This window comes from Eucyclogobius newberryi, unplaced genomic scaffold (genome assembly GCF_026437365.1).
Source record: "Eucyclogobius newberryi isolate DKJ021-1_F unplaced genomic scaffold, fEucNew1.0.hap1 SCAF_1, whole genome shotgun sequence".
Taxonomy (NCBI): domain Eukaryota; kingdom Metazoa; phylum Chordata; class Actinopteri; order Gobiiformes; family Gobiidae; genus Eucyclogobius; species Eucyclogobius newberryi.
Genome location: NW_027315723.1, coordinates 4,912,974 through 4,924,231, shown reverse-complemented (window position 1 = coordinate 4,924,231; position 11,258 = coordinate 4,912,974). Strand labels below are relative to the sequence as shown.

Here is an 11,258-nt window from a genome sequence, read left to right as displayed (position 1 = left end):
TCCGTGCATTAACCAGTCGACTAAAAGGGGGCGATGTGTTTGTTCACGTAATTCACTAAAATGAGTTTTGCCCCAATGCAGACATGTGATAAAACAGCTCTTAGGGTCAAAATGAGACCACTGTGTTTGGTCTGCATCGAATTATACAGCGTTGTTATCGTCCGTGAACCAGGAAATCTCCAAACTGTTAAGTATCGCGATGATTAGACCCTGTATCTGACAGAAAGTGATCCGACACCAGACGATCACAGGAGCTCACACTATTACACATATTTGAACAGAAAACTACTGGTAAAACATTGATGCGCAAAATGACAGTCAAATACAATGAGGACTGCAACTTATGTCAGGAGTCAGCACTTAGTTCAGTTGTACATTGAGACTATTTAAATACGTTATCAATGACATAAAGGTTTAAATATGGGGACTAGTTTCTACTGGTGAATCAAGTGAATTATTGGTGAGGAAGAAATAGTTTATTTTGGGATATTTTTGATTGAATGCTGCGTTATGTTCGGATAATGATGGTTAAAAAAATGACTACGATCACGATTCGTCACGATTAGTCGATTGAACCATTGCAGGTTAGTCACGATTCACTCTCAAAACTCCTCCTCGCTCACTCAGAGCCTTTATATAAATCCTTACAATCCCAATAAAATGATCACCTTGTTCGACTAGGGGTTAATTTACTAAAGGATGTAAAGCCTACAGCCCGGGTCCTTTCCTTGATCTACTGTATAGGAGACTGTTGTATCATACCCGTCTCGCTGGTCCGGGACCCTGTCCAGCTCCTCCTCGCTCAGAGCGTCCAATTTGGTTTTAGATCCTTTATTTTTGTCATCTTTCTTCTTTCCAAACCTGTGCAAAAAATGAAGAGATAAAATGACCAATTAGAGTGCAAGGTTACAGAGAAATCATGATGCAGCATTTTCACACAAAACACCTTTTAATTTGAACGCAATGAACTTAAACAAGTAAAAGATGTTATGAAGAAATCCCTGTGTGAAGCATTTGTGTACAAGCTGCATATTTGTGGTTTTTAAGTAGTACGCGTAGTAGAGGTAGTAGAAGTAGAAGCAGTAGCAATAGTAATAGTAATACACTAGAAGTATTATTAACAGCATCCGGAGGAGGGAAAGTAATTGAAACTGAATCTGGGGGCTAATAATAGGCATTCACAGCAGGGCCAGTGTTTGTTGTTTGCTGGCACCGGAAAAAGGACTAGACTCAGAACCCAGAACATACGGAGCATGAATATTTGAACATTTAGTGCAATAAAACCACTCTTTTTGCACAGCGTGATGTTGCTAGCTTCAGCGCTAGTCTTATGGCATATCATTATAGTCATACTTTAGCACATTTAGAGGCAAAATATACTCATCGGTTGAGTTTGAGGGGCACTGGAGCTGGGTCAGAGCTGGTTTGTACCAAAAGAAAGATGGATAAATGTACAAAAACATTCTAAATATGAAGTGGTTATAGTGGTTATTGAAATAGTTGGAATTATTCATAGCACAATTGTGATATAATGGGCATTTTGAACATGAAACTCCAACACAATATTATTCTATTCAAAATGTGTGGCTACGTTTCCATGCAGACCAAAAATGTGATCATAGTTGTATCTCTGGCAACAGTTACTGTATTTTCTGCACTATAAGGCGCACTGTCAATGAATGGTCTGTTTCCGATCATTTTTCATATATAATTACAAGGCGCATTAAGAGTAATAAAACGTGTACCACACAAAATCGCTCGAGGACAGTAAGAACAACCAGAATTAGTCCATCTATAAGGCATTTGAGAAAATTAAAGGCTTTTAAGTGCGCCTTATAGTACAGAAAATACGGTCCAACTTATTTCAGGCTGTTCACACTCGTACAGTTATTCCAAAAAGGCTAAAACCAAAATGAAAAATAAAATGTTAAAATCTAAAGAGATATTTGAAGTCATTCTTGAAATACATTCGTCAAAGACACCGATTTCTGGCCATGTAAATGTACCACACTAAGACTGTACTACAAACGAAGAAATAGTTTGAAATAATTGGTCCACGTGGCAATGAAAACATTAAAACAAATAAAAACAAATCACCCCCACTGGTTTTGCCTTTATCTAATTAACAACACTGAAGTCCAGTGATTGTTGCCACAGGCTGATTTCCGCCCAGCCCAACATGGCAACCCGGCGACACTGGGCACAGGGAGCTGGACAGGGGGAGATGCACCTGTCGGGACCGGAGCCTGGAATACAATTAGTGTTGGTTTGAGTTCAGCGTCTGGCTCCGACTCCGGCTGCAGGAGCTAAACCGGGTCAAATCCTGTCACTACAAAAGGGAGGAAAGTAGTGCTGGGATAAATAATGTGAAGATACTTAAAATGGGCTGCAGTAAAAGCCTGGTTTGGAGCTCGACTAGTTTGACTATTATGTTGTGTTCAGGGGCCATGATTTTAAAATCCGGTATTGTTTATGTTCAGGGGACTAATATTAAAATAATACCAAATCAAAACCAAAATTGTGACAAAAAAATAAATGTCTAATTTGTTTGTACAGAGGTTTTTACTTTATAATGTTACACGCCGCCAGACAAAGATACAGCTCTGGCATTTTCAACATGCTGGACAGGTTTAATGCCATAGTGTGGAACATTCTCTGGACAAAGCAATAGCATCTCCATGGAGACGATCAGGTGGGCCGACGCGCCAACAGAAAAGTTACAAACTGCAACTTTATGAATGAACTCTAAAGATTGGCTTGATTTGTTTCCAGGATTAGTCCCGAATATCGTATAACGGTGACGTCACATTACCTGGGATATTTGAAGTGTTTTCTGAGACTCAGACTTGTAAACCTTGTAAACATTGTAAACCTTGTAAACATTGTAAACCTTGTAAACATTGTAAACCTTGTAAACATTGTAAACCTTGTAAACATTCTAAACCTTGTAAACATTGTAAACCTTGTAAACATTGTAAACCTTGTAAACATTGTAAACCTTGTAAACATTCTAAACATTGTAAACATTGTAAACCTTGTAAACATTGTAAACATTGTAAACATTGTAAACCTTGTAAACATTGTAAACCTTGTAAACATTCTAAACATTGTAAACATTCTAAACATTGTAAACATTGTAAACCTTGTAAACATTGTAAACATTGTAAACATTCTAAACATTGTAAACATTGTAAACCTTGTAAACCTTGTAAACATTGTAAACCTTGTAAACATTGTAAACATTGTAAACCTTGTAAACATTGTAAACCTTGTAAACATTCTAAACATTGTAAACATTGTAAACCTTGTAAACATTGTAAACCTTGTAAACATTCTAAACATTGTAAACATTGTAAACATTCTAAACATTGTAAACCTTGTAAACATTGTAAACCTTGTAAACATTGTAAACATTGTAAACATTGTAAACATTGTAAACATTGTAAACATTGTAAACATTCTAAACATTGTAAACATTGTAAACCTTGTAAACATTGTAAACATTGTAAACCTTGTAAACATTGTAAACATTGTAAACCTTGTAAACATTGTGAAGTGTGAATGAAGCACAATACAACTCCAAGTATGATTTTGATGAGCAAACAATAAATTCAATGATTAAAAGCTCTAAAACGTCACATTTGCATCACATTATGGATAATTTCAACATTATTATGGCCTATTTTTTGTGTTTTTTTAAATATCTGTAACATATTATCAGTGTAAACATAAGAAAGGATGGAAAAGGTGTGAGTTCAGAGCATGATATTAACAGATTGTCGTAGTCTCTCTCGCTCTGTGGCAGGTACATGTCTTTAATTGGTTGTAGCACGTCGCGATGGCCCCACCCCCTTGGCATTCTCGCCTTTTCTTCTCTCCTTCCTCAAACCGCTCCCCGTCTTCCTCTCTCAAGCTTATTCTTTTTCCTTTTCTCCACCTTTTCTCTCCCCTGATCTTTTTTTTTCAATCCACCCTCTCTTTCTCTCTCTCTCCACGGATCTTTATTTATCTCCCCCTCAGTCCATCAATATCTTTCCTTCTTCGCTCTCTCTTTCCTCCTCCTCTCCTCTCCTCTCCTCTCCTCTCCTCTCCTCTCCTCTCCTCTCCTCTCCTCTCCTCTCCTCTCCTCTCCTCTCCTCTCCTCTCCTCTCCTCTCCTCTCCTCTCCCTCCTCCTCCTCCTCCTCCTCCTCCTCCTCCTCCTCCTCCTCCTCCTCCTCCTCCTCCTCCTCCTCCTCCTCCTCCTCCTCCTCCTCCTCCTCCTCCTCCTCCTCCTCCTCTTCTCTCCACCTTTTCCTTGAGACAATGTGTTGGCAAAAACATCCAATTAATGCAGATATAATGATCGCTCCCACTGAGGAACTCTGCCCCGGGAATCCTGATGAAAGCTTAGCGTGTTTGCAAAATACTGGAAGAGACATGAAGGAAAAATACGAAAAAATGTGTGGGTATGATAAATTAACAAATACCAGACATCTGAATGTTCACAAGTTTAGCAGAGGGAATGTAATCATATGCAGATCTCACAGTAGGATATGATATTCTGTGCTAGGATATTTTGTGCAATATTTTGAGGAGAACAGAATTGCCAATAAGCTACTTTTAAACACATTATTAAGTCGAAATGAAGCGTGAATTAGTTACTTAACCAATATTAGCATTTCATTTAAGTCGTAATAACTGTAGTTGGGTCAGTACACAAGGCCCATTTTACAATACTAACGATACCGCACTCAGCTTATTACGGACAAAGTCTATTATTACCTAGCAACATGTATAGCTCTGGTGTCATTTCATTTTGTGTTAAAGCTGGAGGTAATTGTGAAGCTGCTTTTAGAAGTAGCATATGTGGGAGTGCGGCGAAAATGAAAAAAAAAAAATGAAAACAGGAGGAGAAAAAACGTTTGCGCTGCAGCACCCACGGTATTTGCATGTGCCAAGTGATGGGGAAAAAAAAAAAGAAACAAGTTAGGGAAGCAGATGGCAGGGTTTAGAGTCCAGAATGGCATCTAACAAGGTATTTATTGTACAAACAGAGTCAAATATGCAACTGGGTGAATGTGATGAGTGAGTCGCTGGGCTAAAGATAGACTCACCAAAGGTCAACACATTAGTTCAATTATAAACCAGCCAATTAGAAGACAGATGTGCAATGATGTAAAAAGGGCGTGGCTGACATGAACTAATAAGGACCATTCCTCTTTACCAATCGACTCGTAGGTCTAAACCATTCATCGTGCTAGAACTTGGAATACAGCTACAACTGCTAAAGATACAGCGACCTTGGCCAATAAGAAGGCTCGTTTCTCACCATTTTAGTCTTAAAGATTCATCAAAGTTTCATAATAAGCCATTTATTTTACAAATTATTTCTTTAAACTTCCTTTTAAAAAAATGCACACAACCCAAACATTTGTCAAGGACGTTGCATGTGTATTTGGAGTGTTACATATGGTGAAAATATAGCACAGCAGCTAAAAACGCTAACGCACCAAAGAACTGAAGTTGTCTAGACGGCGAAATATGATTAACTGGCATCACATCAATCATTTTAATTCACATAAAAACTGTTAGGGGCATTTTTGCATTATGCCTACTCCACTTTTTATTCAATCTAGACACTTCGAGTCTATAAAATCTCATTATTCAGCAAACACAGCTATGGTGTAATAAGTGGTACAGTGGACACATTAGTCATAGTTGGAGGTAAGCATTGCACAAGCCGACAGCCGTATATATCAATGCTGCTCACGCTAACGCGCTAGCTCTGCAGGGGAGCGCCAACAGTCGCATAGAAAAGGACATGTCATTAGCTTTAGCATTATCAGGCTACAGAAACACTTTATCAAGTTCTCATTAACGAACAGTGTGGGGTCTTCAGACACTGCCCATTTAATATACATAAAATTCAGTCCTGATTCAAGGCCTGGTTCAATTTATCTTTGCACAAGTGAGGGAATGTTTGTTTTTTAGTGGTAGAAAGATAAGTTGGAGCTGTAAAGGGTATTCTAGGTCCTTAGGCTGCACAATATATAGACGAATATACACTGAAATGTGAATGTGTGAGTGGTTCCTTGACCTAAAGTGCTTTGAGTATGTTGAAAGTAGAAAGGTGCTATATAGATGTGACCATTATACCATTCTAACCATTGCAGCCCCAATGTGCAAGGCCTTATTCTTACGATTGACCAATTAGACGTGACCCAATATGCGTGCGCACCCTGAAGGAGCTGTTCCTGCTTCTGCTGGAGCGAGCACATCATAGAAGAAGAGAAAACACAACACTTGATGAAGCACGAGGCAAAGAGACAGAGAGAGAGAGATCTGGAGAACAATATTGTCCCTCAAAAGCATTGTACATTTGAAATATGAGATTACAACTTTAAAAGAAAGGCTGTTGCACAAAGGAATGAGTGCTACCGTAGCTCGCTGCTAACTGGAAGCTATAGAAACAAACTTTGGCCCCTTTTTCCTCACATGAAACAGAGAGGAGCGTGGTTATGATTCACTCGTAGGAAAGTTAATGCAAGAAAGGCCAGAAAGTTCAACGTTTACAACATAAAATTGCCTGCGCTCGCGCTGCACACGGAGAAAAGAGCTCGGATGATGCTTGGAAACCAGCGATGTAAAATGAAACATTGTGAAAGTGCAAATGGAGTCATTACGCCACATCTGCACATCTCTGGCCCTCGCAGTGATGTGACGCGTAAAGAGCACGTAAAGAGCACAGAAACAGCCACTAAAAGAACACACGCTTCCCTCATAGACCAGTTTAGTTTCTATTCAAGATGATCACCTGTCGAAATGCTTTTCTGTGCCCCTACAAGTCCACATTAAAAAAATATATATAATGATAATAATGATATAAAAGCAAAACATTAAGCTGCTAAAAAAAAAAAAAAAAAAAAAAGGCTAAAATTGAGAAATATCGAATGCTTTAGGGTGAGAGCAAAACATTGTGCTGCTCAGCCCTTCATTCTGCTTTTGTAGGTATGATTTTGTGGTTGGTTTTGTTTTTAATTGAGAAAATGATTGAACTGTTCTGTTTTAGGCATGAAGTACTTTCAGACTCATCGTCAATAGCTCATATTTGTCCCTCATCTGCCTGAAGAGTGGGTCCAGCTCGCCTCCGACGGTCCCTCATCTGCCTGAAGAGTGGGTCCAGCTCGACTCAGACGGTCCCTCATCTGCCTGAAGAGTGGGTCCAGCTCGCCTCCGACGGTCCCTCATCTGCCTGAAGAGTGGGTCCAGCTCGCCTCCGACGGTCCCTCATCTGCCTGAAGAGTGGGTCCAGCTCGCCTCCGACGGTCCCTCATCTGCCTGAAGAGTGGGTCCAGCTCGCCTCCGACGGTCCCTCATCTGCCTGAAGAGTGGGTCCAGCTCGACTCAGACGGTCCCTCATCTGCCTGAAGAGTGGGTCCAGTTCGCCTCAGTCGGTCCCTCTTCTGCCTGAAGAGTGGGTCCAGCTCGACTCAGACGGTCCCTCTTCTGCCTGAAGAGTGGGTCCAGCTCGACTCAGACGGTCCCTCTTCTGCCTGAAGAGTGGGTCCAGCTCGACTCAGACGGTCCCTCTTCTGCCTGAAGAGTGGGTCCAGCTCGACTCAGACGGTCCCTCATCTGCCTGAAGAGTGGGTCCAGCTCGACTCAGACGGTCCCTCTTCTGCCTGAAGAGTGGGTCCAGCTCGACTCAGACGGTCCCTCTTCTGCCTGAAGAGTGGGTCCAGCTCCAGTCTCCTTGTGTCCGTCTGTCCGTCTGTGAGAGTCGGATCTCTCCTTCACTGGAACTCCTCCAGGTTTCTACGCTTTTTTCCCAAAGAGGTTTTTTTGTAGTTTTTCCTGGCCGAGAAGGAGAGTCTAAGGACAGAGGACCCTGGGACATCGTCCCTCGCCACCACAGACATTGTCTGACTCCCTCGCCACCACAGACATTGTTGATTCATTTCTCCCTGTGGCCCTCAGAGGCAACTGTTGTTGTGATTTTGGGCCTTACAAAAATAAATTGATTTGATTTGATTTGATATTTACTGAAGCAATATATGGTCTAGTTCAGTCCAATTAACTACTACTAACTGCTTTGTGACAACTACTACTAAAGAAAATACCCAAAGTAAAACCTGGTACACGGTTAAGTCCTGCTTTTAAATGCTATTTGAACTTTGGGGAACCACAGCGAACCCAATTGACTTCATCTCATTTGCAAAAACCACAGCCGCAGTCGCTGACAATGACTGGTGCACTTTAGAAAACCAACAGGCTGATTAGCACGAGCGCTAAAGCCACGACAAAGCTGGAAAAAAAAAACCTACCCTGAGTGTAATTACAGCGTCTGCTACTGTCGGTCTCATTATAAAACCACAGGGGGTTCCCGTTAGCTGCCACTGCTAACGAGAAAGATCACAGTCAAAAGCAATAGTGTTGTAAAAACGGCCAAATTGACCTGCGCAATTAGCCCAAAACTTTACACAATTTTAATCTCACCATCTGACACAAAAAAAGAATCGTGCGCAGTTGTAACCTCTTCTGCAGAGCAATTGTTCAGTTTTAATACGTTTTAACAGCGAGAGAGTCTTGACAAGAGAAAAGTGAGAACAAACAAAGGTGAAAGGAGACGGTGGGTGAGACAGGTGTTAGGCAAAAGTCTGTTTTGTACTGCACTTGAGAGGAAAATAACGAGGAAAATAACAAAGAAATGCTCGGAACATGCTCGTTATTTCACCTTTATATTTCTAATGTGCTGCTAAAGTTGAGTGGAAAACAAAACAAAGAACACATAAGTTAAAGTCTGATTGTGAAGAAGAGAAGCTTTGTCCCCGTGGTAAAGTGACCTCACATGAACCACTGGGAGCGTTTGAATACAGAGCTTTAATAGGTAAAGTCGAATTCAAAGGCGGTATGGACGATTTTTCGGCGATTTGAGAACGCAGGCGGAAGTGCACATGCCACTCCCCCGTGCTCATGCCACTCCCCCGTGCTCATGCCACTCCCCCGTGCTCATGCCACTCCCCCGTGCTCATGCCACTCCCCCGTGCTCATGCCGCTCCCCCGTGCTCATGCCACACCCCCGTGTGGACTGATACAACACACACGTGCGTTTGTTTATTAGCGCAACGGAGCGCATCAAATCGCTCGTCTCCCGTAGATTTCTGTCCACTTCTGCGTCAGCTCGAACTGTCTTTCTCGTCTTCATTTTGCCCGGTACACTGAGGGAACTATATTATGATAGATCCATGCGCTTAGGCACGCGGAAACGTGGGGACGAGCCTGACGCGGCTGCAGGTGAGCGGCAGGTGCGTTTTATGATTGATACGTGGCAGGACAAATGATTTATCCACGCCACGAGGAAAAATGTCCATACCAAAATCGTCCATACCACCTTTAAGACGTTTTGAACAATAATCTTAAGACAATGTTTCATCAGCCAACACTGAGATCATGCTGTGGGTTAATGAACCTCTATTATTATTGCACGACTCAAATTATTAGTATTATCTTCTGCTAGATGTTTTTATTTTATTTTATTATTGTATTTTATCTTTATTTTTCCCTCCATTCCTTATTAGGAAATGAGAGGTTTTGTCTATAGGAGTTTTTGTTTATAAGAGTTTTGTTTATAAGAGTTCTTCTATTAAGAGTGTTTTTTAAACTTCCTGTAAGTGATCTGTCCTTTTCCTCTGTATCTACTGCGTTGCAACAATGAAATTTCTCTATGTGTGGACAATAAAGGAATATCTTATCTTATCTTAAATGCTCTTTTCAATGGATACGTGTCTGTTCTTTGGAGAAGAGAAAGATGTCATGGACCCAAAATGTACATTTGTTGGTGCATCATAGGCTTTAAATCTTCAGTATTCTCCATATTCTGTTAGGGCTGATTAATAAACATAACGCTTTATTTTATCGCTTTAATATTAAGATGACACTACACAAAATGTGAATTGTGGCACCACTTTCTTGACATGAACCAGGATCCAGGCCAACAGCATTTTAGAATGTTGTGAGTCACGTGAACGATGATGATCGACTGTACATGATTTCTGTCCAATTCATCAATACAATACAAAAAAAACACGTATTGTCGCCATTATAAATGATTGCTTTGCCTGGAATGTTCCACAGTATGGCATTAAATCCAAGTTTAGCACTTGTAAGGGAATACATTCGTGATGGATCAGTTTAATTTCTACTTTATGTGACATGTTGTCTCCTCTATCTGGACTTTTAAACCATGTCTTACTGTCTGGACCTGTGATACTAGCCTCATCTCACCCATGGGTTCTATTAGAACTACTTTAACTATGATGCCTCCTCTGTACTGCATCTGGCAAACTCTGGAATATTATAATGTTGTACTGTTGATCAATATGCACTGTCCTTACAATAAATGCAAATAAAAATGACAAACTGTGGAACATTCCAGGCAGAGCAGTATTATCTCTTAATTATCACAAACAGGAACCACATACAAAGTTACATACACTTTTATAAGTTAATGTAAAAGTATATTTGTAAAATGAGGTGAAATTATAGCACAATGTTCAAATGAATCATATTAAATCATATTATTAGGTATTTTCTCTTCTCGTTGTCAAGGTAACAAGACTCCGGGCCTGGCGCTGGCTTTGTTTACGCCTCAGAATAAATGTGGGTTTATGTCATCTCCACTGTCTCCTCGCTTCCTTTTTTTTCTATTTGGACATTATTTACTGTACATCCTGCACTCCGGGGAGCGCAAGTCGTAAATATTAATAACTTCACCGTCAGAAGAGGAAAAGAGGAAAAAATAACAAGACAAATTGCTCGCGACAGATTTTCTTGTTAGAAATGCCACAGATATAATTAAAAAGAAGTTCCTAAAGTCCTCGCTGTCACAGAAGCAGCCTAGCTCCTCGTTTCCTGTCCTCGTCTCCTAACCACTCGTCCCTTCTCCAGACAAAAGTCTAAGCTCAAAATGATCATTTCTAACGTTAAACTTGACATGGATGCAAAGTGTCAACCTTATCCTTTGATTAGAATTAGATAAAGAATGTATGATTTAAAAATTAGATACAGTTCACAGGACACATTTTAGACCAATCACATTTGAGAGAAAACTGAGAATCTGATTGGCTTAACTAATCCAAGAATCCAGTGTATTTCAGAACAAGTTTATAGAGTCTAAACTACAGGGTTAAAGATAAGATAAGATATTCCATATTCCTCAATTGTCCACACATGGGGAAATTTCATTGTTGCAACGCAGTAGATACAGAGGAAAAGGACA

The 11,258-nt window shown here is 40.4% G+C and overlaps 1 protein-coding gene across 1 annotated transcript in view; it reads right to left on the bottom strand.

Annotated features, from left to right (window-relative positions):
• pard3ba (par-3 family cell polarity regulator beta a) overlaps positions 1 to 11,258 on the bottom strand; it is a 263,992-nt gene that overhangs the window by 86,204 nt on the left and 166,530 nt on the right. Inside the window, exon 20 of the mRNA XM_072443180.1 lies at positions 763 to 861. Within this exon, the coding sequence (XP_072299281.1) occupies positions 763 to 861 (99 nt within the window). The remainder of the gene's footprint in view (positions 1 to 762; positions 862 to 11,258) is intronic.